The sequence below is a fragment of the Leiobunum rupestre genome, chromosome 8 (assembly GCF_980474605.1).
Source record: "Leiobunum rupestre chromosome 8, qqLeiRupe1.1.hap1, whole genome shotgun sequence".
NCBI classification, from domain to species: Eukaryota; Metazoa; Arthropoda; class Arachnida; order Opiliones; family Sclerosomatidae; genus Leiobunum; species Leiobunum rupestre.
In genome coordinates this window covers 30,041,440-30,069,237 of record NC_143391.1, presented here as the reverse complement: position 1 = coordinate 30,069,237, position 27,798 = coordinate 30,041,440, and the positions used below count along the sequence as shown (strand labels likewise).

At 40.2% G+C, this 27,798-nt stretch overlaps 3 protein-coding genes across 9 annotated transcripts in view; 2 read left to right on the top strand and 1 right to left on the bottom strand.

Moving 5' to 3' along the window:
* Positions 1 to 29: 29 nt before the first annotated feature.
* LOC149933099 (centrosomal protein 43-like) lies at positions 30 to 9,422 on the top strand. 3 transcript variants are annotated; one of them, XM_090156623.1, is made up of 6 exons: positions 30 to 184; positions 275 to 472; positions 541 to 881; positions 949 to 1,203; positions 1,269 to 1,407; positions 9,313 to 9,422. In XM_090156623.1, the coding sequence occupies exons 1-6, from the start codon at positions 104 to 106 to the stop codon at positions 9,352 to 9,354; spliced, it is 1,056 nt and encodes a 351-aa protein (XP_090012749.1). In that variant the 5' UTR covers positions 30 to 103; the 3' UTR covers positions 9,355 to 9,422. The 3 variants fall into 3 exon arrangements, with proteins under 3 accessions (XP_090012749.1, XP_090012748.1, XP_090012747.1); XM_090156622.1 differs by lacking the exon at positions 9,313 to 9,422 and adding an exon at positions 1,993 to 2,352 and having other exon boundaries at positions 1,272 to 1,407; XM_090156621.1 differs by lacking the exon at positions 9,313 to 9,422 and adding an exon at positions 1,993 to 2,352.
* Positions 3,016 to 27,069, bottom strand: Notum (palmitoleoyl-protein carboxylesterase notum). 5 transcript variants are annotated; one of them, XM_090156615.1, is made up of 11 exons: positions 27,027 to 27,069; positions 9,658 to 10,113; positions 5,851 to 5,903; positions 5,633 to 5,789; positions 5,410 to 5,571; positions 4,760 to 5,052; positions 4,563 to 4,701; positions 4,447 to 4,494; positions 4,258 to 4,383; positions 3,920 to 4,170; positions 3,016 to 3,587 (listed from the first exon to the last, which is right to left on the bottom strand). In XM_090156615.1, the coding sequence occupies exons 2-11, from the start codon at positions 9,960 to 9,962 to the stop codon at positions 3,169 to 3,171; spliced, it is 1,953 nt and encodes a 650-aa protein (XP_090012741.1). In that variant the 5' UTR covers positions 9,963 to 10,113; positions 27,027 to 27,069; the 3' UTR covers positions 3,016 to 3,168. The 5 variants fall into 5 exon arrangements, with proteins under 5 accessions (XP_090012741.1, XP_090012740.1, XP_090012739.1 ...); XM_090156614.1 differs by lacking the exon at positions 27,027 to 27,069 and adding an exon at positions 13,437 to 13,513; XM_090156613.1 differs by lacking the exon at positions 27,027 to 27,069 and adding an exon at positions 10,226 to 10,464.
* Positions 12,095 to 27,798, top strand: part of OSCP1 (Organic solute carrier partner 1) — a 57,440-nt gene continuing 41,736 nt past the window's right edge. Inside the window, exon 1 of the mRNA XM_090156619.1 lies at positions 12,095 to 12,147. The gene's annotated coding sequence lies outside the window, so the exon portion shown is untranslated. The remainder of the gene's footprint in view (positions 12,148 to 27,798) is intronic.

The following is a 27,798-nucleotide window of genomic DNA, read 5'->3' as shown; positions in this document are numbered from 1 at the left end:
GCAATCTTGCATATAAGAATATTTCTGGTGGCTCTGTGATTCGAAGTTGAAAAACTCGACCAAAACCCTTCTTGTTGGATAGCGCCTATATATTTTTATCATAATGTCATTTGAAGAAGATACCGAATTAAGGGATTTGGTAATTGAAACTTTGGAAAAGAAAGGCGTACTCGGAAAAATTAAGGTTAGTTTTTATGCAATCGCAGGTTTTTACCGAACTGTTTTCTAAGCCTTGGTAATGTAACGCACGAGTTTGCCGTTTTGGTTATTTCAGGCCGAGCTCCGCGCCACAGTGTTTTTGGCATTGGAAGATTCTGATTTTGAGAAATGCAAAATACCTCTCAGAAACGAAGCGTTGCAAAAATTTATGGAAACCAACGAAGGTTTAACTACTGTTGCGCTAGTTAGAGATTTCCTTCTAACTTTCAACTTAGATTATACTCTCGCAGTGTTTGATCCAGAAGTTTCAAGTGTAGGTTTGCCTGTGCTAATTCTTATAAGCCCTTAATCTAATATTGTATTGACACAACTACTTTTTAGCCTAAACCTCCGAAATCCAGACATGAACTAGAGGAGAGGCTTAATCTGACAAACCTGGGAAATCAGAACGTTCCATTACTTAAAACAGTACTTGACCAGTTCAAAAGCACCCCAGATTTAAATATTAAAGGAGTTTTGTCAGTTGTTGAACCAGATCAGTGTGTTACTAAATTTTTGGATCCTCACGAAACTAGTGAAGTTGTACCCAAAAGTCTCAACCAAACGCTAAACGTACCTGAAAAAGATTCAAACTCTAAGAATGGTAATGAAGAGAAAGGAAGTGATGATAGTTTCTTAAATGACTTTGTACCAAATGCAAGAAAAGAACCTCTATTATTTAGGTATAAATATGGAAAATATCTTTGAAGCCTCTTCTATCTAATATTAATTTCAGTTGTGCGGGTTTAGTTTCTTTGGTGCCAATACTGTTCCTGGGAAAAATGAAAGTTTGCCAGGCGAAAATAGTAATCCAAATGACACGTTTCTCACTGAGAATGAAACTTTAAAGCCAGTTAACTATGAATCTAAACTAAACGAAACTTTTGACTTATATCAGACTGAAAAAAGGCCTAGTCTTTCATCATTACAAGACTTACCAACATTAGGTCCACCAAAGGTAACTAAAGGTTTGGATTATGAAGATGATTTTCAGTCTTCCTTAAGGTTTGTAAAGTTGCTCAACTCTTTTTAGCAGAATATGTTTTAAATAACATTAATCTTGTTACTAGTAGTCACAGTGCAAAATCAGATGAAAAAGTAAACCAAGTAGGTACTCCACCAGATGAAGTAGACGGAAGTATCGAAGAAGAAATTGAAGTTGACATATCTATTTCAGCAGATGATCTACTCGAGACAAGTTCATCACGTGTGAGTTATATTTTTAAATCCTATTAAATCGTTTGGCATAGGGGGTTAAAATTTATAAATTTATCCAAATTATCACTTTCAATGGAATTTTTACTTATGCATGGTTTTGTTTTGCCTCTATAACATTGAAAAATATTATCATAGATTTTGTTGTAGCTTAAAATATTTCTTAAAGCACAATAGAAATAAGATATTACTAAAGCTTTTGTTACACACATAGTTTTATTGGTTGGTTTGTGATGCTATTTGGTTTTGTTGTTTGTGCTATACCTGTCTTTTGAAAATATCAAGCTCTTAAGTTTTGTGCATTATTATTTTGGTGATTGCACTCTTATAGTTTTAATGTCACCTTTGTAATGGTTTCAAATTTATAATTGAATTTGTTCTTCTTTACTGCAATGTAGCTTCTAAAATAGACTTACCTGTAATCTTGTCTGCCTTAATTGTTTTGCTGTACTTTTTAAACACTAGTCTTGGTGTGGGATTGGTAAATATTTCTAGCAAATGCTTCCAAAGCACTCCTAGCTAGGAGGCATACGTTTTTAAAATTATTTAATTGCAATAACATACTGTTATGCATCGTAGGGTGATGATACAACATCAGATCACACTGTGTCACAGCTGAGTGGTAAAAACTCTGACATTGTCTATGCTGAAAAATTGAACTAATTCACATTTGTGGTACCTTCTGCTAAGTTTGAATACTTCGAAAGAAAAGTTATCATTTTAGAAATATACAGTAAACACTTTACTCGTTTAAAATTTACAAGTTTTAAAGACACTTTACAATTTACATGAAAAAAATACGTAGTTTTTATTTAAAAGAAATTTACTTAAATCACTCTTAATTTCACAGTTAATTTTTAGAAGTTACAAGTATTATAATAGTACCTGGAACCAAAAATACTGAGCTTATAATGAACACCCTTTAGTAAAGTCTTTAAATATAATTTTAAGATTTTAATTTTCTGAAATTGCAAGAACTACCTAAGGAAGTGATATTTCTATACGCTAAACACCCAATGATATGTTGTGTGTATTTCTAACATCTTGGAACATTTGGAAATTTTCCTGGTTAGGAACTGAAAAGTCAAAAATGAGTAAAAGGGGTAGTGGCAATTTACAAGGCTAAAAAAAAAATACACTGAACATATAGGTCTATTAACAATTTATTTTATTTTAAACTTGACCTGAGTTGTTATTAGTTGAGCTAAAGTTTAACTTGAAGCTAATAGACCCTTACTAACGTCTAAATATGAGGTTATTGTTCACCTCGATCACTCATTGTACCCTGGATGACAAGGGCCACAGTTAATTTATTTTGGATACTTTCTAATTTCATCTTTTTAAAAAATTTATTGCCACACAGTCAATGATAGTTTGATATAGAGGCCTATGTTTTGTAAAAACGCATGAGGTAGTTTAAATTGTTTTCTCTTTTAGGTTTTTAAATTATCTCGTTTTAAATAGTTTCTCTATTTTTATTCGGTGTCACCCCTTAAAATCATCGCAAATATGCCCTATTTAAATAGTTTTAATCTTTCCTATAAATAATGACTATAAAAACTGGCAAAATATAAATAAAACTACTACATGTAACAGTTTTGGCGCGCAGACAATAATAATATGTGGGGAAAAAAATTGTAAAAAAATTAAAAACCACTGAGTTCATCATTATTTGTTGATAAAATTAATTTACGCTCTTCTGGAATAGTTCATAATTATGTATTGTTTAGGGGAGGGGACAATATATCGTCCCGTCTAGTTTGTTTGTTGCGTTAGTAATTGTAAGAGAGTGTCATTGTCCATTTCGTTGAGGGTGGCCAAGTCCATCCCGAGCGCGCTGGCCACGCTGGACATTTCCAGACCGAAAGACTTGAGCAGTTCGATGAAGTCCATCTCTTCACCGGTGAAGGGGTTGTGTAGGCGCGGACAAGCTCGGTTGCACTGGGGCCACGAACACTCGTCTATTAACCACTCGCTGCAAGGGTCACGGTGTCTTCGGCCACCGACGTGGTTACTTCTCCTTTTGCTCTTTCTGCCTCCGCCCTTTCCTCCTCCTCCTCCGCGGTTCTGGCTCTGTTGGGGCGCCAACGTCACTTCCGTCGTCGTCGTCCCGGAAACGCCGCCTTCTTCCGGAAAGAGGGAGCTTATGTCACGTGACTCTCGTCTTCTGTGGCCTGAATAGGTTATGGCGGGGTTTGGTGGACACACGTGGTCACGTATCAGACACGGAAGGAGTCAAGACCGGGACTCGGAGGGGTTTTTGGGAACCGTAGGTGAGCGAATACTTGACTATCTCCTCGTATATAAGGTTTCTTAATCTTTTAAAGAAGTCGACATTCGCCCAACTACGTTTAAGGGTTGGTCATAATATACCATCTCTTAGGATTTATCAGGTGTTTCCAGTTTGTTAGTTCATCAGGATCAAGATGGTGAATTGTGACTCGAGTGACCATTTTAGAGAGGGGATCAGGGGGTTCTAAGCTTAGAATAGCTCATCCATCCTTACCTTTATCTCTTCTTCTCTCGCCCTGTTTGCCGCGCCTCCGTTTCTCTTCCTTATTTTTCCTTCCTTTCCTCTTGAGCTTCCTCTCTTTCCGCCTGTTGGCTTCCCGCCTGCGCTCTTCTCTCGTTCTACTTCCGGCGGGCCTCAGACCACGATTCCCGGGGGTCCGCCGCTGCTCCGTCAATGTCAAGTTACGCGATCTTGGAGACGCCGACAAAGTCAGCGGCATATCGGCCAACATTTGGATTCTCAAACTGCGACGAGTCAAAGAATTTTTTTTTGGTAAGGCAACGGGAGTTAAACATTTTGTTAAGTTTCGAGTGAAACCGCGAGGAACTCGCCTTTCGTTTCGCGTCTTGTAATACTCGGTGTTTCTGTGGGAATGCCTGTGTGGATGCCGGCGCTGCTCCCAGCAATGAATCGCTTGAGGCAGCGTCACCTGGTTTATCTTGACTTTTAACCAGTCTCTGAGAAACGAAGACAAGTTGAAATCGGTGGTCTACGTCGCGTTTGCGAAGCTTCGTACTTACCTTTTAGTTAATACAACGTGGGATATACACGATGGGGCGAAAACGGCACTGTGTCGAAATGGAGAAACGCCATTTAAAAATATTTTTAAATGAGCGCCCAAGGATCGTTTTCTTACCTGACATTTTTCAAGGTGGTCCTGAGATCATCCCCCATTTTGTGAATGTAGTCCCACTGTTGCTTACTCAGTGGCGCCCCAACGTTGTTGGCAGTCATCTGAGCTTCGTCGAATAACCATTGAAAGACGAAGACTGGCGCTGCAATGAGTTATATTTTAATCGAAGCCGAAATGTACAAAGTCCTTTGTGTGCTAACCTTGTAACGTGGGGTAGAGTCGGTATCCGAAGTAGCACCTCCAATGTTCGCTGACCGGATACTGAGCCTGGCAGCGGAGGGGCACCTGGCCCTTCCAGAGTTTCATGCCTAGTTTGATGGCTTCGGCCGGGGCGCAACTGTAAGGGTCCCTACAGGGCATAGGCTGGTACGGCTCGTTGTCCAAGAACCATCCGGAATCAGCGAGTCCTCGGACTTTGACTCTCTTAAGACCACTTGCCTTCAGCGTGTCGGCTACTCGGTCCAGGTTAAGGAGAACGCCCGTTCCACCCGCACTGTTATCAGGAAGATGCTGTGGTTGTCAGCGTTGAAAAATCCCCTCAGCCATAAAAGCAAATGTCACGTAACCTAACGCGAGCCCTCATCGGCCAATCCAGTCGAGGGAGGAGACCGTAATCTTTCTACCCTGACAGACTACCGGGTGTTTTTTTTAGTCCCCTATAGACCGATACGCATTTGACAAGGGATAAGAACCTTTCACGTTTAAAATGGTCTATTACCTCGAAAGCTATGGCGCGACCCTCATTCTAGATTTGCGACAATGTTCGAACCAGTCGCATTTTCGACTGAAAAGTGCGAATGATTCGAAGCTGCCGGCGAGTGAAAGAACAGAAAATTTCGAGACGCTTTACCTGCTTCCGGCCAACATGAGCGTTTCCGCTTCCCTCAGTCCATGATGGAGCAAATCCTGGATCACTTCTTGCACGATGAAGGAGCCGACAAAAGCGAAGTCCCCCTTCCCCAGAGAAAAGGCCGTTCCGCTCCAGGAATCACTCGAACAATATGGAACGAATCTGCAACACCCGAAAACGATCAGAACACTACGAGAAAGCGGATCCGGCTTTAAATACTGACACGTGATTGGCGTTCCACCAGTACGGATTCTCTTTGGAATCTTGAGACAAGATCCCGCCCACCGACCTGGCTTCCGGCCACAGTTTGGACGACATCAAATTCCTCATCCGGATCCATCGGGACTCGCAACTTTTCTTGTCGAAGCAATGCCATCCTCCTGAGGAGAATAACGTTAATAGATCTTCAAAGTTGGTCGCGCGTGACTGGTCTAAACTTACCTTCCAAGAATACGATCCATTTTTTACTCTCGTAGTTTTTTCTCAAATAATACCTATTTAAAAAAGTTGGGTTTTGTTATAAAAACACTCTTGGGATATTTTTCGACGTTTTGGAAGCTCAAATCCCTATAATACAACGGGGTAAACAAAGTGGGTCTTCTTTATCATAATCCTTTAAATGGACATATCGGCGTTTCAAAAATTTCTGTGAAAATCGAGTAGCTCTTCCTCTTCATTACATCGTAATAGCGGATCTGCCCACTCATATTAACTCTTTCAGTTTACAAATATTGAAGTTTCGTCTGTTAAACAGATGATAAATCAGAAAGTGTTTGCTAGCCGACGAAAACCCAGTAGCTTATGAGCCGCTAACTATGGTATTTTTCCAGCCCTATTTCCATTAATCTAGTAAAATTGGCTAATTAACTATTCTGAAGGTGTCCTTTCTTCCTCCCCCACGCCCGTCACCTCATCGATTTGACAATAGGGCTTCGATAAAATCGTTCTCTACTCTTGCCCACACGAGCATGCTGTCGGAACTCTGAATAGGAAAACTTTCAGCTTTGGTAGTATCAAGAGAAACCATAGACGAAACTTTCTACTTATTGAGAATGACTATTTTGAGTCGATTTTTAGCGTGGCTTCCAATCCCCATCATGCTCGAAGAGTAATCTCCTTCCTCGTAAAGAAAACCTAACACTGACGCGATTGAATCGCACGCCAATGACGTGTTTCCTCCCCCCCCCCCCTTCTCGTGCCATGGGGCTTTTCGACCATGATGACAGCGGGTCGTCTGAACATAGCCATTCTCCCTAATTACTAATAAATACATTCTTGATTAAATGAAAAAAAGAAGAGTTACAAAGGGTAATTATTTCTAAACCCTAAATTCACTACTAACTCCAAAATTAAATTACCAAATCGGCATTTACTGGTTTTTGGGCAAGTGACAGACAATTTAACGAGTACACCTTTCTCGGAACAATCGAATAGACCTTTTTGTTTTGATGTTGCTGCTGCGTCACAGATGACGTATCGATGACGTTTTACTACGAAAAGCCCTGGACAAGAGAGTAAATTCGACGAGGTACGCTGTTTTTAAGCCTAAACTGAACTAACCGAACTTCCACGTATTTCGTGACGAATGAGCTACATAAAAACAAGTTCGGAAAACGTACCTTTTTTATAGAAAGGCCTATTGACCGCGGGCAGAAAAAAGGAAGGATTTGAAAGATGCATTTTGGAGGCCCGTGGCTAGCTAGCGAGAGACGAAGGAAGAAAGAGGCTGTGGAGCGGAATGAAGGACTTTTTTTGTTCCTCTCTCTTTCGCGGATCATAGTCCGTACAAAGGAGGCGCGCCCTGATAAAAACACTGTTCGGAGGCGCCTTTTGTAAAAGGCTTAACTTCGCTGTAGGGCTTCGCTTTATTCCAGCAGCGGGGTCCAAAGCTGATTTTCCGGGCCAACGCTTTGAAGGAGAGGAGAGGACGCGACGATTCGGGGATGGACCCCGAGAGCGGTTCTCTTTTTGCCCGTTATCCGCTCCTTCACTCGTGTCTCGTCGTAATCCCGGGGTATTTTCGACACCTGGCCCATCTCTTTCGACTCTTTATTATCCGCTTTCGAGCCGTGTCAATCCCGACTACAAGATGAATCGCGTCCCTTATCGCCGCAGGCCACCTGACTTCGCTTCCCCTTAGGCGCTCTTCGCAGATTTCACCCAATGGGCTACGTTTCGGATAGTTTATTGGTAACCGGGAGACGCTGATTTTGCCTTAGTCGGGAGGAGATTCTTAAAGATTATACGTGGCTCCGAAGGGGTGGGGGGGTTGACACTCAATCTCTGTCCCTTCTTTATCCTTTTTAGCCGGCCCTTATCACTTCTGGCCATGAGAAATGGCAGTAAATTTAATATATATTCGGAAAACGTTTTTCTATCTTAAAGGAAAAGTCCAGGTTGGGTAAAACTTGGGTCTATTTGAAAGATCATGTTTAAATATACTCAAAAATATCAGTCGTAAAATTGTATCTTTTTTAATGACGAGAAATTAATTTTTAAACGAGCCAAATTTACCCGCCAAGCGAGCTGCCATTCTGTTCCCTTCGCAGACCGCACGCGGAGCAAGCGCGCGCAGGGAACAGAGCGCTGTTATAGCGCGAACAGCGCGTGATTAAAGTCCGCGAAACAAAAGCTGCGTTCACACTAGACACTTTGGAACCGTTTAAAAACGGTTTCGAAAGATCAAATTGTAAAATTTTGCTGTCGAATGTATTTATCGTATGGCTATTAACACAGTTGACACCGCAAATGTTACATTTTATCTTTCGAAACCATTTAAAAACGGTTTCAAAGTGTCTATTGTGAACGCGGCTAAAAAGGCAGATCGCTTGGCGGGTAAATTTGGCTCGTTTAAAAATTAATTTCTCGTCATTAAAAAAAGATGCAATTTTACGACTGATATTTTTGAGTATATTTAAACATGATCTTTCAAATAGACCCAAGATTTACCCAACCTGAACTTTTCCTTTAAGCTAGGTTTCCAAAGGCGCTCGCAAGACCAAAAAAGCTAAGTTTCCGCCGATGCGTTTCGTCGGACTATTGAAAATCGCAATAGTCGGACCAAGTTCGACGGACCGGCTTTTTCCAGTTTGATTTTTCCCGCATTTCTCTTTGCCACCATTGTAAGATGTAGGCACTAATTGAAATTCGGCCACTGGGTAAAGCTGTAATATTGATTATGATTAGCCCTTGACAACGCGCCTTATGGATCAGGGTTGGCTGGTTTAAGATTTAAACCAACTATTTTTTTAAACTCGGGGTTTTGGTTTTTTAATAAAAACCATGAGGATTTTAATTTTTTCTTAATAAAATCTTTTTTCTAACCTACGTTTCACAGAAAATAAAAACTGAATATTTTCAAAAAGAAAAATTGTTTCATTAATTTCTTAATTTTTTTCATGAAATTAAAGTTTAATTGCGAATGGGTATATCGAGTTAAACAGATCTTACAAACGCAACAATTCGTTTAAATAAAGTAACACCAGTGCTGTAAATTAATCTAGGTTTAAACAACAAAACACTGTTTTAAACTAAAAAAATGTGTACGTTTTTTTCGACCCTGTTATAGATTTTTCGGTACAGTGTAGTTGGACATATAGTTGATAGATGGCGGTAATGTTTCTTTAAAATGTTTTTTTTGGATACATCGCGCGTTAACCCAGACGCGATATTCTACACCTTGTTTGAATTAAGGGGTGCTGACATTATTTGACTGTGTGTAAGAATGAATTATAGTAGCTAAGAGTATGGAACTGCAGAGATTCTAAACTCAACCCACGCATACTATGTAGCGAAAATTAAACTTTCGATTTTTCGTGGCACACTTTAACACAAACGAGCGCCATCTATGTTTCCTTTATATTTTGAAAAAATAAAACTAAGTCTCATTCCTATACCCATTAGATGAGGGTGCAATTAACGTCAACTCCGAGGAAAAAGCTCTAGCGGACAAAATGGCGAGCTTTTTGTCAAGCTAACTTGGCACCGCATTCAAGTTAGAGTGTCAAACAGAAAAATAATAATTTTTTGTTTAATTATCCTGAGTTGAACTTTTGTTAATGGTTTTTAAATAAATCATATGGTTATTATAGTGTTAGTTGTTTTTTTTTTGCCAAAAAATCAATATTTATTATCTTCCCGCTATAAAGTTTAATTTGGCGCCATCTAGTATAAATAAAAGAATCGGTCTATCGAAGCCGAATGCGTTAAAGGATTTGGACGTGGAAAGGCGCAAAATGTGTTTCTTACCCCGAACGAGAGCCGTCGTTGCAAGTGACCGTTCTGTTGGCGATCATGACCTTCCTGAGCAGGTTGAGCGGGTTCTGTTTGTGGGCGATGTTGAAAGCCGCGTCGATGACGGATGCTCGGTGATTCGCGCTCTCGCCGCTCTCGATGTCGTTCCGTTCCGTGGTGCTGGAGTTGACCATGATGGGATTGGCCTGGACCAGGACGACGAAGCCCAAGAAGAGACACCAGCTGATGAGGACTCGAAGGAAGGGCTGCGGTTGCAGGCTACCTCTCGCTACTCTCCGACTCCATTCGAAAATGCACATCGTTTAAAGGATCGGAATTGGGATTCTCACGCTGTCTTCAACCCGGATTTACAACTGCCACAGATGGGCCCCAACACGGTGGCCATCTTCGCGGGCCCTCCCGGCAACCCGGTCCTCGACTTATCTTCTCGTAGACACGTTTTCAAATCACCTGTAATCGGAAATAACATTTTATAGATATTCGGTCGGTTGAGTTCAGACGGTGGAAAACACTCCCAAAGACCCAAACGCGTTTAGAGCCTGATTTAGTGAAATATACTAACCCTGAAACTTCGCTTCACTACGAGCACCGATGTTATGTTACTACATAGACTGAAAGGTGTATACACCGGGACAGTTCATGATGGGGCAGATTCCTCGCCTTCAGCTGCGTTACCAGCATCGCAGAGAGAATTTCATAGCTGATTTGACTTTGGCTGGCCCCTAATTTTTAGAGATGCATATCCCGGTGAGTTTATTTTCGGTTTAAATTGCTCGCGCGAACTGTCCCGTGTGTTTACACCTTTCTTAGTCTATGATTACTATAACATTTCTATAGGATTTTTTAGATTAAATTTATAAATATAGAAAATATTAGTCGCGGTTTCACCCAATATAGTTTAGTTTTGGCAATAACCGAGGAGGTAGTCACTCGTAAATATTTTGTACAACTGTTACTGATTTTCGTAAAGCAATCGGTGATTACCAGTGATTGCTCAGAAGTTTTCGGTGATTTCCGGTGATTATTTTAATTGAATTCCCGTGATCACCTATGATTTGAACACCTGATTACTTAAGTGACTACCCCTCGGTAATAACGGCCATTTTGCGCTCGAATTATTGAATATAAAAAATAACTGGTGACGTGCTATGACGTGGGACTGATACGGCTCTATAGTCGGTAATAAATAAATTAAATAACTTGGTACTGTTTGCGTTACAAATTCAGGGTTATTACTAGTAAAAAATATAAATTTTTAACTTTCCCACACTGTGCATACTGTGGCAGGGGGAGGGGGAGAGGAAGAAGGGCAGGCGGTGGTTGGTGGCCCTTTATTATTATATATATATATTCGTATAAAAAACATTTAACAAGCTCGTAAAAAACGCGTTAAAAATCCTAAGAGATTTTCTTTTGATGTCGGCGTTTCGTAAAGGTGCATTTTCGGGGTCTCTCTCTGTGTGTGTTAGGGAGGGGGGCACGGATCCTCCCCCTCTCTATGGGAAACGAGAAGAGTAGGATGAGAAGAGAGGCCATTCGATGGATGTATGTATATATTCTTGGGCGGCCTCCGGACCGCTACTATACAAACTCGTGTGTCGAGTAGGGCGGCTTAACTGGCACCGCGTGTAAAGGCGGAGGGAAGAGACGCCCGCTTAAGAGCGGAAGCTCCGGTGACGACGCTCGCGGAATATAGTGACAGTTGAATGATTGACGTCCAGCCCCCACTCTTAACGAGAGCCTCGTTAGCCGCTTGGCCTTCTTTTGATGTTTCTTCGCCGAAACTCTCTCTCTCTCTCTCTCTCTCGGCGTGATTTTGTTCCGCTCTATCCCTGGAAGCTTCGTGCGCGCGGACCCGGCGTATCTCGTTTGTGGCGATTCCCATGGTTTTCCATTCTACTCGCCGGGTATCCTAATTGGCCCAAATAAACGAGAATTTCTCTTCGCCTCTCCCCATCTATTCCGATGGGATCTTTGTATTCGTATATAGTAATGGCATCCTCGGCGTCCGCGAAATTGCAAGGTACGGCGAGGGAGGAGCGAACTCTTCCTTTCGCGTCCGGCTTTTCATCGGACGCGTTAGTGACGGTTAATACGGGTTCGCTATCTTTCTCTCGCTACAAACGCGAAACAGACGCGGCCCACCCGCGATTCTCATTCGATTGCGAATGCGTGATGTATCCCAAGCCTACTGCGGAGTGACCATTGAGAAGAAGGCCTACTGCTGGGAAAAAAATTGGGTCAATGAAGCCCGTTTCCTGTTCTCAAGCCGTTTATAACGAAATAACTACGTTTAACTTTCGTACACAGTTTATTTTCTATAATATCTCTTCGCGTTCGTCGAAAACAATTTCCAGAATTAGGATGAATTTCGCGTCTGAACATTTATTCTTCTTTAGTCGGGGAATTTGGAAATTGATCTAAAAGTCGGGCCAAAATCCGCGAATTTTATTTTAGTCGTAAAAGGAAAATGTTTGCTAAAAGGTAGGTTAAAAATTTCAAATAGTTGCACGCGCGCTAGAAAACAACTTTATTCGGTAGCGCTGTTTGACAAGCAGCCCAGAGATGGTTTATTGGAAAGTTCTGACGGATAAAGTATTTTCTGGCTATTTTTTCGGTAAACCAGCGTACGCAAAACGTAATTGGCAATCACTTGGGCAAATGAAGTTAATCGCCTATAGCGAAACAGTCCACATTAAAATAAATAATAATAATAATCAGCTAGGCTAATACCCAAGACACCACCTTAGGCCTAATTCATCAAGCGACTTTTAAAGCCATTAATCCAGGTGGCCGGGTTACAATGCGTAGGAGGGTGGTGGCAGGCCCTTCATGCCACGCGAGCCAACAGCTCCCTACACTAACTATTACCGTTAACCTCGACAATTTCGCCGTCCTGTACCTTGCTTCATCAAAACCCGGTTATAGCACACCTTCAAACCCAGTTTAAGTTGGTCTGATTTCCAGTTTTCACCAATCAAATTTAAGACACGGTCAAAGGAGACCTCGAAACCCCAGTTTAAGTTGTTTTGATTTCCAGTTTTCACCAATCAAATTTAAGCCACGGTCAAAGCAGACCTCGAAACCCAGTTTAAATTGGTTTGATTGCCAGTTTTCACTAATCAAATTTAAGCCCCAGTCAGTCAGTCGCAGCAGTTTAAGTTGGTCTGATTGCCAGTTTTGACCAATCAAATTTAAGCCCCGGTCAGTCAGTCGCAGCAGTTTAAGTTGGTCTGATTGCCAGTTTTGACCAATCAAATTTAAGCCCCGGTCAGTCAGTCGCAGCAGTTTAAATTGGTTTGATTGCCAGTTTTAATCAATAAAATTTAAGCCAGTGTCACAGCCGACCTTAAAACCCAGTTTAAGTTGGTTTTATTTCCAGATTTTACCAATCAAATTTAAGCCACGGTCACAGCCGACCTTAAAACCCAGTTTAAGTTGGTTTTATTATTTCCAGATTTTACTAATCAAATTTAAGCCACTGTCACAGCCGACCTTAAAACCCAGTTTAATTTGGTTTGATTTCCAGTTTTTACCAATTAAATTTAAGCTACGGTCACAACAGACCTTAAAATCTAGTTTAAGGCGGTAAGAATGCCAGTTTAGACCAATAAAATTGCGATAAACTCAGCGTGAAAACTAGTTTCGAGCGATAATGTGAAACCAAGTTTTGAACGGCTAGTTTTAATAAACGCGGTATTTGAAGCGTTTTAGTCACTCATTTGACCGTGGCTATAATGTCCCTAAATTAATAATAACAAAAGTGCGCTTACCAATTATAAAAGGGATTTGCTTTTACGACTCGACTCGCCTTTATGATTTCCGAATGGAGGCGAGTATTAGCCTCATTTATCCGTCGATCATTAGAATCCTAACTATAAATTAGACGCTAGGCCGCGACAAATGACGTCAAATGGCGACGCGTATAGTATCTCGTAGCGCTCGAAAAACAAAACAAAAGCAGTCGACACTCTCTCGCATCGCTCTAACTACCGACTCTGCGCCGCGAACGCCAAAAGAGTTTCCTCTCCTCGCGGACGGATCTTTCCTCTAATCGACAGATTATCGATGAAAAGCTCAGTTGGCGAAGATGAATAGAAGCGGGAGAGGAAGCGCCGTCGCCCCCCCACTCTTTCCTCCTTCGTGGAAATTCGCCGGAGTCGATCTTTCCAGCGGCTGACGGTAGGCGCGCGAGCTGGCGAGGAGGGTGAAGCGCGCGTCGTCTTACCGCGGCTCTACCTTTTAAGAAAGTATCGGGTGAGCTAGCCTCTTTCTCTTCGGGGGAGGCGAGAAGGGGGTGTATATGGTAGCTTTGAAGAAATCCCGTCACACTGTAGCTAATTAAAGAGTCTCTTGACGGGGATGGCTATAATTTCGTATATATAGTGATCGCCGGGACTCGTAATAACTTATTAGCCGACAGTCGTGCCTAGTTGGAAGCCGCCGCGTTTCGACGCTAAAATATCTTAACTCGTGTTTTGGTGAAATTGCGTATTTTGTTTTACGGTGCTTCTTTATAACGATATTATTTCGGAGATGTCGTCATTTTTTTGGGAATATTAACCGAAATGTTGTTTATAAAAGTGCTATAATAGAAAATTCTTCGCAAATTTATTGTAACTTCCGAGTTACTTGTGTTTTTAATTTTAACTATATTTTTTTCCGTTATTAAATCATAAAGATTTCTTTGTCAAATAATAATAATAATAATAATAATAATCAGCTAGGTTAATACCCAAGTCACCACCTTCGGCCTAAGTCATCGAGCGACTTTTAAAGCCATTAATTCAGCTGGCCGGGTTACAACGCGTATATAGGAGGGTGGTGGCAAACCCTTCATGCCAAGCGAGCCAACAGCTCCCTACACTAACTATTACCGTTAAAGGCCTATGTTTTTTTCTGCCTGTCCCCCTTTAAATTAACTTAGTGGAGCACAAATGCCCTGGTGGTAGGCCAACCGCTGAACATGTTGGCCTAATTTAAAGGGGGACAGGCGGAAGAAAACCTAGGTCTTTAACCTCAGCAAGTTTTTTTATGGAAGGGGAAACCGAAGAGCTCGGGGAAAATCTCTTAAACCAGTGTTGAGAGAACTTGCAAACTCAACGCGGAAGGAGTTATTTCAAGTTATTTATTGTAGCTTCCAAGTAACCACTTTTTAATTTTATATTCAATACATTGCGACTGTAATGTAGCGTATCTTTACGTGGAACATTTTGGCTAAAAATAAGAAAAATAAAATAAAATATTAATAATATTAATGGAATAGTAGAAATTATGAACTGGATAAAACGCTTTCGAGCTCCAAATTTATCGAAAATAAAATTTTTCACTTAGTGTATTTTCGCTCTGAGAGAGCGTAACGTCTTACCGTCCTTTTCTCTATGGCCTATCTCTTTCAGCGATTTCACGGGATTGACCTTTTTTCGGGCTGTGACCTATATTTCCCCCACTCTCTCTCGTTCGCTTTGCCCCTTCTTTTAACAACGTGGGCTGCCGCGCATTCATCTCGCATTATTTATTCTTTAATGAATCGACGGCGGTAACCGTAAAAAGGGACTCTCATTTATAGAGAGAGAGAGAGAGGATAACTAGTTCTTCATTGATGTTAACCGACTAGCGCGCGGGGGACCCGGTCTTGACTATCTTCGTAATCGGCGCGGTTTCTTTCAGCCTTCCACCTAGGAGCAACAAACACAAGGAGAACCCGGCTAGCCTTTAAACACGCTAACGCAGTGTTGCGTACAAATTTCATTGGACGAGCCTTTACGCTGAACGTTTTACGGTAAGGGGGAAGACAATTTCCGAATTTTTTCCTTCCGACGGCAGCTGGCGCTAAAGCGTCTATCCAATGAAAAATGTACGCGAGAAAATGTACGACTTTTGACGGACTGCGTTCTCTTTGTGTGGGGTGCTGTGTTTGTTGCTCCTAGCTTCCACTAACCATCCCTTCTATCGCGTCTTCTCCATCAAACTGGAGCTTAGCGATAATGTAAATATTAGCCTCTTTTGTTTTACTCATTATATTATAAACAAAGGTTAATTTTTTTTCTCAAACGAGATCGCGTACGCTGGACGAAAATGAAGGTTTTTTTACCCGTTCCACTTTCGAAGTTTAATTACGTAGAACATTTATTCAACCAAACAAATGACGAATTAATACGTGGTATTAAATGACACTGCCTACGTTATTAAGCTGGTTCGTCACTTCGGGTCCGAACGTGAACGTGTACGCTTTTCCCCCGAGTTAAGAAACGCCACGTAAGTTTTTAGGTTCCCGTTCAGACACTCGATGCTTAAACCGGGTATTCATATGTTAATAGAAAATAGTTCAGTTTCGAATGACCTAGTCTAAACATTTTAATTTTTGGTACGAGTAAGAATTCCATTGAGTCGAGGTTATTTTCGTCTCGCGTCATCTGTACGCGGCTTAGGCAACTATATTCTTAGTTATCTTCATCGCTTAGAGATGGCGCGATTCGACCAAACTCCTCCAATAAATAATGACGTCGGAGGTACGTCACCATCGTCTTAAAAATATCCATTTTAATTTTTAAGCCTAACTCTTCCTTTAGAAATTTATAGAGTAAATCGAATCAAAATAACTTAAAATCTTTTAATTTGGCCAGAATATAGTCTGAAATTTGTTTTTTTAACGACTTCTTTGATAATCGATTATCAAAGAAGTCGTTTAAAAAAATCAAATTTAGCTGTATACTATAGTACAGCTAAATAATCAAGAAAGAATATATACGTAAAAAACAAACTATTTGATCTTATATTGATTTAAATTAATATAATAAAAAATAAACAGTAATTTCCAACGATGATTCAATCGTTTTTACCGTAATTGGAATAAATCTTCCTATTCTTCAGAAAATTCTCATTAAAATTGTAGAGTATGCTCAAAATCGAATCCAAATAACTGGACATACCTATATACCTCCAGGGTGCTCTATATGTGAGCAGTTTTATTATAGTGAAATTCTTCACAAATTATTGCGTGGCAGACATCTTTTACACTTGGGCTTCCGTTGTAAATCCAACGTTAAGGTAGTTGTGTCAAAGTCAAAATTTCAGCCCGAGATTCCAACAGTAGACTTGGAAAGCCAGAGTTCCTACACAGCACTTTTGACTTTTGATATCGACATACTTATTTTAAGATTGAGAAAAATCTGTATTTTAAATAAAATACTTCATTTAATGGATCCAAATATTTCAACCGTGACTTAGTATTTCCATTAGCTTAACGTACAAAGCTCTACGTAAGCAATAACAAATTCGGATTAGTTATAATAATTCGTTCCGGTTTGAGTGCAAAATACGGCGAACCTTTCGGTCGGGCACCAATAGACCTTAGACCAAATAAGAATAGAGCCTCCTCCCCAACTCCGATATTTTTTTACCACGAAATATATCTCTTTGGTAAGTTTTTTGTGGAAAAATGTGATCCAGCTCTTCGTTTACGTTCGAAACGCGTTACCGGACGCTAGAGTGGAAGGCGGCCGAGAGGCGAAAGTGCTCTTCCGCCGCCTTATCGCTTTCTTCTCCTCGGAGAGAAGTATCGGGTAACCTCGGAGTCACCTGTCGGCGGCGAAGATCAAAAGGAATCAGCCTTTTTTTTTCTTTTCTTTGTCATTTACTTTCCCCCTCTCTCTCTCCCGCGTTAGAAAAAGCGCCATAGAGCGACATCCAAGCGGGGAATCTTGTAAGACTAGAAGGGGCTTTATACTATTTCCTATTCCGTACATGCACGGTTAATAATGGTTGCAGATGGTGTATTGCCGAGAATTAGAACCATTACAACCATCAATGTATAACAATTTTCGTGAAATAGTTTCTTCCCCCCGTTCTCTTCCCTCCCCGCTGTCTCCTCTTATATACGCTGTTCTTCAACCGGGGGGGGGGGGGGGGGAGTGAGTTCCGACAAATGAACGTACCTACATTACTGGTAATTGTCCTTATGGGGAAATTACTTTATACATTTTGGTTTAATGGGAGGTGAGATTATCTCAATATTAAATTATTAAAAAGGTAAATAAATGGTCCAAATATTATTAGATGAAATAAAACTTTCAGCCAAAATCTCCTCGGAAAATATGGGAACACTAAAGCCAGGTTCACAATTACCCCTAAAATCGCTTGGTTTTAGATAACTAGTTTTCGAAATCAGCGTGAAAAATCGTTTCGTGTTGGTTCGGGAAGCAACTCGTCCAAGTCGGTTCGCTTAAAATCACTTCCAAAACGACAAGGCGGGGAAGTCAAATTGCTCGTATTTTCAAAAAAAATGGGAACAAAATTCTAAATAATGTCAAATAATATTACTATATGTATAGTAAACATGATTAACTAATTGTTTTGGGATACATTTTAGTATTTTCTAGTCATAATTTGAAATGGCGTTAAGCCTTGGCTATAAGCGAACAGGGGTGAAGCGATTTCGCACGTGTGAACCAAGAATTATCGTCGGCGGTCAAAACTGGCATACAAACCGACCTAAACTGGGTTTTAGGCTCTAGTGTGAACGTGGCTGAGTGCCCTGATAACTGACGTCATTTTGGTCGAAATGCTTTCCAACTTTGTAGTTTTCGATTTGCAGTCTATATTACAAACGGGTAATGGTGAAGTACGAAAAACAGGAAATGCAGTAATTGTAGGAAAAATGGTAGATTGTGTGGTCACCCTGGTTAATTCTTCGGGCCCTTAACGGGTCACGGTGTGCAATAACTGGTGGATTTACCGGGGAGTCGAGGTCCGGCACTAACCCATAAGGACGGTGGTGCACTGAGAGATGTTAGCTGTTATTAAATGGTCCTTCTCCACCTATACGACTTTGATCAGGTCAAGGATCCTATATAGAATCCTTGGTCAGGTATGGAGTTTCGGCTCAGGCTAACGGAGAGGGTCCAGGCATCACAGTCGCTTCGACGGAACTGGTAGCCAGCTGCGCGGTTTAGGGTCTTGCTTTCCGGCCTTTTGGAATCCCTCCGGGGTTCTGGTGCCGGGTTGCGCTGGGCTGCAGTGTGCCCGTCGTGCGCCTTTTGGAGCCTTTTCTCGCCACCTATGTAGGTAGGGTGTCGGCTGAAGATGCTAGAGCATTCCCTCAGCTGCGCGCGAAGTCGATGGTGGCCGCCCCATTGCTGCGCCTTTTGTTGGGTTGAGGGGATTGCGTCAACGGTGCGATTGTCAGCGGTATAGGTTATCTCGCTGCCCCTGGCTTTTTGCACCGTCCGTGTTGTGGACGTTGGCGTAGTTTCGTTCTTGGTGCACCGCGCTATAAATTCTGATACACATGGTTTATTCATCGTAAAAATCCCAATTTCCATAAGGATATGATGTATTTTCTCGTCAAAACTTACAAATAACAAAATAACTTAGGCCTAGAACATATTTCCGCGAGGCAGAACAAAGGACTGTAGTCTGAAATTGGGCGGGATGTCGCAATAACCGCTCCAATGTTACGCTGTTATACTGTCGCCCCGCCTAATTTTAGGCTCCATCTGTTTTTAAGGTTTGGAGCACCATCTCTTGAAAATAATACGAAACATTATTCATCAGTATTAGATTAATTAATATTAACTACGCTTGTACATAAAATACGATAAATTGGAATTAAAAATCAACTTGTTGTACAATAAAAGTTTATTTATAATTCTGATGAAGCTCCCGAATGGGTAGCGAAACTAGTCGTTAAATATTAAAAAAAAATTAAATAAGGTTTTATTTTAATTTCAATTTATCGTAACGTTATATTTTGTAATATTAACATATATGATATTAATTAAATTCCGTTCATATTATTTTGTGGTTTTTATTTTTATATAGGATGTAATTTTAATAATTGATATTATATAAAGGTACTCAAAAGATTTAACAGATGGCGGCATCTTAAGTATAAACAAATTGGTAAAACTACATGGATATGAAAAACAGAGTTCCAAGTTCTGCCTTAAGTAAATCGGCTCTCGCGCTTTGATGAACTTTTGTTAATGGTTAGCAAATAAAAATGACTAGAACTATTTCGATCAAATAACTCAATTCCGAGAATTCAAGGTTCTCCGTTTTTGTTTTTCTATACACGGATGAGATCATACGGAAAATTATAAAAACGTAAAAACACGCCTTTTAAATTTTCTTGAAATTAGTCCGAATGCTCGAAGGAGTGTACGTAATCCGAGGTTATATTTCAGCCATTCCCTTCAAAGAAGAAACGCGCCGATGAAATTACCGTTCTCCTATCGCGGCGAATGCATTTTGCGATTTCTCGGAAACGGTCCAAAAGATAATATCTGATCTGGCTTCACTCTGGTCTACCGCTTCGACATATAGTCATTATTTCGAATAAAAAATTTAGCCTCTTAACTGTTGGGCGTGGATAATGATCCAGTTCCCCCCGACTACCACCGCTTCTAATAGATTTAAATTAAATGTGTATTACCCAGCTCAAATTTATCACGAAATGGGCGGGCAGCCCTGCCCTCCAAAATCATAAAAATGATACACCTATGAATCGCCCTCCCCCCTTTTCCCCACTATCGCGGAAAACGTTACTTTGGAATTCATTCTATCTTTGATAAATTTCTCAAACTTAGTTCCTATTTTCAATGGAAAAGTTGTCAATTTTTAGTACCTGATACAAAGAACGGTTCGAATTCCGCTAAGAATATTCCGAAATTCGAACGATTCTCTGGACTTGTCAAAATTCCCCCTTTTTACCAACATTTTATCGTATTGGTGCTACATTTCTTCGAATTTATTTTTAATAGTTTGAGACTTTTGTTATCGAATGTTATCGGCAATATACCTTTTTTATTACATTTAAATAAATTGGCGAGGGTCAGTTGTCAGTGAAAACGTTTACGTTTTACCTTCTCGGTGACTTTGGTGGCGCTGTTAGGCTACCGCCCCGTACGACAACTCCGTGAACCCCCCCTCCCCTTTTCCTCTGTTCGCCTCAACTCCCCCCCCTCCCCACTTTTATCTGGCTAATGCCTGCGCGATGGAAAATGCGGGGGGGGGGGGGGGCGATGATAATAACGCCGCTGAGCCGGTAATGGGGAAGGAGCGAGCTAAAGTACCGCTCGCGGCATCGCAACAGAATCCCCCTCTGGCCGCCGGCGGCTTCTTTAGAGGCTGAACCCGCAACAACAATGGCGGCGTTTTCCCTTTGATCTTCGCCGCTCGTTTTGCACGCGAACGTCAACGTCACTCAGCACGTGCGATTTCCCACGCGCCAAAGATTTTCCAGAGTGCTCTCTCTCTCTCTCTCTCTTGGGTCCCGCTATATCAGTGGCCGCCGTATTTCCATTCCGAGTTACCATCATCTTTCGAAGCCAAGCTTTGTCCTTCTCTCTCTTGTCTCTATTGCCCAAAGAAATGATGGTGCCATAGGTATACGTTATAGAAACATTTTGGTCCAGCTCATATTTGGCTTAAAGCATTATTCCACGTTTGGTAGACACCGATTACGGGCGTAAGAAACTGCCTTTGGTAATGATAATTCGGTAATCAGTTACGTAATAACTTTACGGGGAGTGATCAGCCCCTCGGTGAAAAGCGTATTGCGATGAGACAAATTAAGGATATCGCTACGATAGTTGTTCTAAGGCGATAACTAACGCTAGGTTTCTCCAAAAATGAAGGTTGACTTTTTAGTAACACATCAATTACCTTTTGTTGTTGTATAGTTTTATTGTAATTTTGTAACGTACACTACATAGATGATTTCGAATATAAACAAATTTAATAATAAGTTTCTTCCAGGGATAGGCGAGATAAAATTGATGACTTCTTAAAATTATATATATACTTTTAGTTTAATAATAATCATCAATAAGAACCTATAACAACCAAACTGACAATGTGAGTGGAATTTATCGTCCTTGGTAGTAATTTGTTTCGGCTTAAGAATATTTAGCGGAATTAAATCATGATTGCTCAACAACTCTGAAAATCAGTTTGATGATAATTTTTGCTGGTTTTTCGTCTGCTTTTTGATTTATCACCCGCTTAGCGGATGAAAATCCAGTAGTTTATGAACTTCTCACGTTGGCCGCTGGGTAGCTCAATGTAAACACCTGAAGGCTAATAGTTCTTTTTATAAAATAAACTTGGCCATCTTGTTGAAATGTTGCCTCCCCGCTTCAGCTGTGGATCCGTTTTCTCTCCCACTAAGGAGCTTATGAACTCATTCTTAGGCATTGGCTGAACTATTCCAGGGCAACATTTCAACAAGTTGGGCAAGCGTAAAGACATTTTATAAAATCAACTATTGCAGGCCCGACAAGAGAGAGGGGTACAAATTACCGGGGTGGCCGACGGGGGCCCACGGGGCCCGGGCCACCTCCAGAACAAACGGATTACCATTTTTACTTAATGATTTTCATCCGGGCTTTCCACAATAGTTATTTTTATAAAGTAACGTGGCGTTTTTGTTTAAATGTTGCTCTAACGTCACAGTCTCTTACTTTGACAAGTCTACGAGCATGCGCTACAGTCGCCAGAGGAATATAGGTTTTTCAAGCGCGCGTGCTAATAAAGCTGTTTCTTGTGACATAAGAGCAACATTTCAACAAGTTGGGAAAGACCCCTTTTTATTTTATAAAATCAACTATTAATTTACCCAAACTTCTACAGAGTTTCTCCCCTAGTAGTTATGGTTTTCTTGGGGCCGGAAGTTAATATAATAATATTAATATTTTACCGGGGCCCGGGCCCACTCTCGGCGGCCCAGGCTATTGACATTAGATCCGATGAAAAAAAAGCCATCTCCCGACCACAATTGTAAGCTTTGGGTCAAGCTAGCTTGACAGCGCATTTGATATCTAAAATTTCCCTCTAGCGATAATTTCTTTAGACGAAAAATCCCTTTTTTTCGTTTTTGAGTTGTAAATTCCCAATTTTTATCCCTCGCTATATTGCGGAGCATTTAATACAAATTTATATAAATATTCAGTTTCATTCTGAAAAGAATTCCAAATATAAGTTTTATTTATTACAAATTACTTAAATTTGAACAATTTTGCAAAAATATATATCCTTAAAAGTCGCAAATGGATATTTAGATAATGACTTTCATTACTATCAAAATGGCCAGCATTTTAGTAACGTATTAAATAAAACAAATTGGTATATATGACTCATATCATATCCATGGACTAAATATACAATAGGTGATTATGAAAAAGAATTGCGCGCAGAGGCTCACGGGAGTTGGTTATTTTTTGACAAAGCGTCGGCTGCTTAAATTCGTCTGCACCTACCGAGGCCCGCGTTCGTCCGCTTTTAGTAAAAAGCACCAACCATGGATTGATTGTTTGAAAAGTTAGTATTTTTCTAAAATTATTAAAAATACATAAAGTTAACAAATTTATTATATATTTTTTTCTTATAGTTCTAGACCAAGTATTGATAAAGAAACAAGCCCAATTTTAATAGAAGACACGAGGTTATATTTACATACATGTTTCCATTATTCCTGAAAATGAATTAAAATCAATTTTTATAGAATTTAAAAATATTTCATTTAATAAATCAATTACCTTAATTTAACGACTTTGCAAACTTCTCTCAAAACGAAAAACGAAAAATCCTTTCGATCGAACAATGAAATAATAGAAATCTCGCTAACCCTTGCCCAACTAGCCAGACGAATTTACAAAAAGGGCCAATTTTGATACTTTCAACTTGGTAGTACTTAACCAAATCCCGTGACCACCGATATTTTTCATAATCACCTATTAGAGTAGACTAGAAAAGGCAATCTTATCAGTAAACCTAAATATTCCCTTTCTTCCCGTGCAAAGAATACTTTTCCCGTTTTCCCTCTTAAATTGCATTCTTCCCTTTTAGCGTTTTGGAAGGTGAGGTGACGGAGTGGTTATCACTTACGCCTCGCAGCAAGAGGAGCCGGGTTCGATCCCAGCTTGTGGCACTGGGTGAAATCGTGGAACAACTCCTTCCGCGTAGAGTTTGCAAGTTCTCTCCCCACTGGTTTAAGGGGTTTTCCCCGAGCTCTTCGGTTTCCCCTTACCATAAAAACTTGTTGAGGTTAACGGTAATAGTGAGTGTAGGGAGCTGTAGGCTCGCGTGGCGCGAAGGGCTTGCCACCACCCTCCTACGCATTATAACCCGGCCACCTGAATTAATGGCTTTAAAAGTCGCTCGATGACTTAGGCCGAAGGTGGTGCCTTGGGTATTAGCCTAGATTATTATTATTAAATCCCAGAAAAGGGAAGCACTGAGCAGGGGTTGCCTACCTTGAAGGGGTTTCCAAACTATACGAATGTGGGCCCAAACCATTTAAAATTTTGAAACACGATTAGAGGATAACTTTTAATTCCCTTAAACCTCTAACGTAATTTATTACAGAGATCTTACGACGTTAGAACCACCATATTTTTCTAGCTTAACAAAAGTTCCCGGCGCCGCCACTACTAAGCGTTATAAAAATTCTAGTTTAATTACGCTGAAAATGTGAGATGGCGCTGACGTATTATCGAGGTGTTTCCCCCCTTGAATCGCGTAAACACGGAAGAACGTTTACGCTGGGAACCTTATCGGGAGTTTATTCCCCTAACTACGTTGACGTCATCGAGGGTCATCGCTGTATTCCTTCATAGACAAATTTAATCTCGACCGCCGCGAAATGACGCGATTACGGCGCGAATGAATGTTTATGCGGCTCTCGATATAAGGGCGAAATGGCGTCGCGCCGAAAGGAGAAAATTGCGGAGCACACGCGTTCGAGTGGCGACGATAATTAAACTTGATGGACGAACAAGTGGCTCTCGCTCCAGAGAGGGACCCTTATTCTCTCTTAATACGTTGTTCGTGTCTCTGGCTTCGACTTCTCATATAAAGCGAGACAATCGTCGCGCTAATGCGTATATGATCAACCCGAATGTTTTCTCCTATAGTGTTGTTAATTTTCCGAAAAAATAAAATGCGGAAAATTTTCCGAATTGCGTAAAAATAAAAAATTCTAACATATACTACTTTTTAAGTGTTTTTAATGTTTTTAACTTTTTATCGATATAAAATGTCTAATATCAGTAAACATACTACAACACATTAATAGTGTTACATTGTTAATCAGTTTAAATTAGTCTAGAGGTTTAGTTTTACTTTTGGATTCAAAAAATGAGGCGAAAATGCCGCTTTATTTAAATTTGCCAACAATATATTAGACTAATCATGGAATGAAACCTTTTTTTTATTTATTTCGGAAAAATACGGAAAATTTTCCGGAAAAAAGGACTCGGTCATTCTCCGTGGAAAAATTTCCGACTTACAATATTATTTTATCCTATGAAACTGTCTCGGATAGAATTACGCGTCTAAACGTTAAAAGCGTAGCTTCTCGGTTAAATATCCTTCGTTAAACAATTTATCAAACTAATATTTATTTCGATAGAAAAGGACACGTGAGGAACAAAGCCGTGTTTAGACCAATGAATATTTATTTCCTTAAATCAGCGAACAACTAATATTAAATAAATCCAGCAGTACAATTAAACTTACGAAATATGAATTGAAAAATATATTTATTTCCGAGTCTGGCTTACAAACCCAAATTCTTGTATCTTCTCTAAAGCCCCTCTACTCAAATATGATATACGGAAAGCGAAAACATCACGCGTTAAAAAAGTTTAGTGTTTTTTTTTAATTCTCAAGCGTGATTCTTGAAATACCGTTCTAGTGAAAAGCAGGTGAAGGCGATCCGATTTCCGAGATTTTAACGGGGCCTGTTTTGTCGGCTCGACTCAAGATTTCTTCCTCTCTCTCTGATCTACCTATACCACCATCCGCGGATCGACAGACTGCGCTGTTAAAGGCGGGAAACCCTAATCAACAGGCCGACCTTTAACACGCCCTTTCTAGCTTCAACCGTACCGTCGACCGACTCGCTTTTGACAAAAAATAATATTATAAATAATGTTCCTAGGATGTTATTTATGTTTCCGCAATTTACACCCACAAATCTGGAAAAACCTTGCTTATTTTCGCGGGGAGTTTTCGGATCCTCTTTGAACGAGGGGGGATACGCGAATCAAGAATGCGCCACTTTCAAAAGTTTAAAACATATTTACCCGAAACGTATTCATCGCGCCATTTAAGACTAATTGCTTGATTAGAATTTTCTTTTAATTTCCTGCCTCGGTCTATACGTTTTCTTCTTCTTTTTTTTAAATTTCGGGTTTTTTTAATTACGGAGGCGAATTAAATTTCGTTGCCCTTAATTAATATTGACTTTAAAACCGCTCTTTCTCTCTCCCGATCGGTTTAATGTGGAAATAATTACTTCGCTAAGTTGCGGAGTTTTTTTTGAGGGGTGGGAAAAACATTTTTGCGAAATTAATATAAAAACAGGAAAAAAACGTTTCTTCAGTTGCTTTCACAAATATTTAGAAATTTTTAACCTAAATTATGAAATATAGTTATTTATTTATTTCATGGGTTGTTTTTTTTTTAAATATTATGCCCTTGACATTCCACTTCTGCGCTATGGAACTAAATAAATTAAATTACTTTTATTTATTATAGTGATAAATGGTTTTTTCGATTTAAAAATAATATTTAAAATTGAGATTTAATATATGCCTGAGGTGCTATCGTTGGAGACGGTTTATTTGTGTAAATTGCGTTAGTTTTACCTTTTAAATAAAACATTGGTTCCCCCCAAAACCAAAGATTTATCAATAAAATCCAATTCGAAAATATTGCGTTTTCAGGTATGATTTTATAATTTTATTTTAAATGAGATAAATTTTGAATTTCATGTAGATTACGCTACTATATAACTAATTATTTTATAATATACGCTATATTTAAATAAATGATACTCCTGAAAAATATTTAAAAAAACTTAATTTCCTCTAATAGCAAATAAAAAATATTATAACCTTAAAAACTAAAGCAAAACAACAAAACAAAATAAACTTACGCAATTCGAAATAAAAGTATGAGAAGAAAGAAAATAATACGGAAGAACTGAGAGCATAATATCGTCGTCTTCAAAATCGTCCGTCGCGAGTTGCGTAATACGCGTAATCCTGAGAGAACTCGCGTCCGCGTGTGGCGCGCGATAGCGGAAATTTAAATGATCCGAAAACACAATTTCTTTTGGCCCTCCCGCCGCACTATTCGCTTCCTTGGTCAACAAACCCAGCGCGCGAAGAATGCTCCCAAGAAGAGAGAGAAGAGAGAACGAAAGGCGCGTGCGGGTGACCGGTCCGTTTCCAATCTCTCCGTTAGCGAGAGCGAGAGGAGGCGGGCGCCAATGAATTGGCCAGAGCTCAGGCGCGAGTTCGTAACCCCGTCCGTGGCGGCAGCGCGTAGTACGGTAAAGAAGGAAGTATCCTTACCTGGATGATTCTCTCTCCGCGACTCGCAACAACAGAGACGCGAAGTCTTTCCCGGCAACGAAAAAAGGGCCGAGCCGCGGCTTTTGCACGTGGCTCGTCGAACTTTTCTTTGGCGCCAGTTTGCTGACGAACTCCGAAGACGAAAAAACATCGGCATCGCCAACATTTCTTTCCCTTCGCGAGGGGGGGCGCTTCTGGTCCTATACCCCGTTCCAGACCCGCTCTATCTCGCCGATAGCCACGACAGGGTTGCCCGTTGTCTCATTTCGTTTTCCAATTGGGCGGTTTTCTGTGGGCGGTTTTAAAAAATGCATTAATTTTAAAAACATTTCTTATTGTTAAAATTATACGCTAAAGTTTAATTATGTAAAATTTAAACCATTTCGCCTTTTCAGGTTGCGCGGAGCCGCCAACGCGAGAAGATCGTTAGCGGTTGAATTTTCGTCCGCTAAGCAGTCGATTTTAAAATGCAAAGTCCAAAATCCAAGAGCTAAGTGACTGATAACTGAAAAAGCGAATTCAATATATTTTAACAAATTTAAAAATTTTACTTATACTACATACTTTTAATTTATTTATTTCATCTTCGTAATAAGGTGAAATAATTTGCAGCTTATTTCAGTCGTATTGGAAATTGCGCGGTTTATAGAAACTACTTTGAGCGAGTAAATGTTGAAACGTGGTCCGGCATCCCTGTTTCTATCGCGCGTCAATATTAGCCATCCGACACCTTCCGTGGCGCTACAGATTCCGCCTGGCGCTTAGTATAGGC

Excerpts from the sequence above, each read along its gene's own strand:
- LOC149933099 (XM_090156621.1), top strand. The coding sequence starts at position 104 with ATGTCATTTGAAGAAGATACCGAATTAAGGGATTTGGTAATTGAAACT. Across the intron at positions 473-540 it reads TTGATCCAGAAGTTTCAAGT|CCTAAACCTCCGAAATCCAG; the intron begins GTAGGTTTGCCT and ends ACTACTTTTTAG. Across the intron at positions 1,408-1,992 it reads TCGAGACAAGTTCATCACGT|GGTGATGATACAACATCAGA; the intron begins GTGAGTTATATT and ends TATGCATCGTAG.
- Notum (XM_090156615.1), bottom strand. The coding sequence starts at position 9,962 with ATGTGCATTTTCGAATGGAGTCGGAGAGTAGCGAGAGGTAGCCTGCAA. Across the intron at positions 5,904-9,657 it reads AACGACGGCTCTCGTTCGGG|GTATTATTTGAGAAAAAACT; the intron begins GTAAGAAACACA and ends TTTTTTAAATAG. Across the intron at positions 4,495-4,562 it reads ACCACCTTGAAAAATGTCAG|TGCCGTTTTCGCCCCATCGT; the intron begins GTAAGAAAACGA and ends ATTTCGACACAG.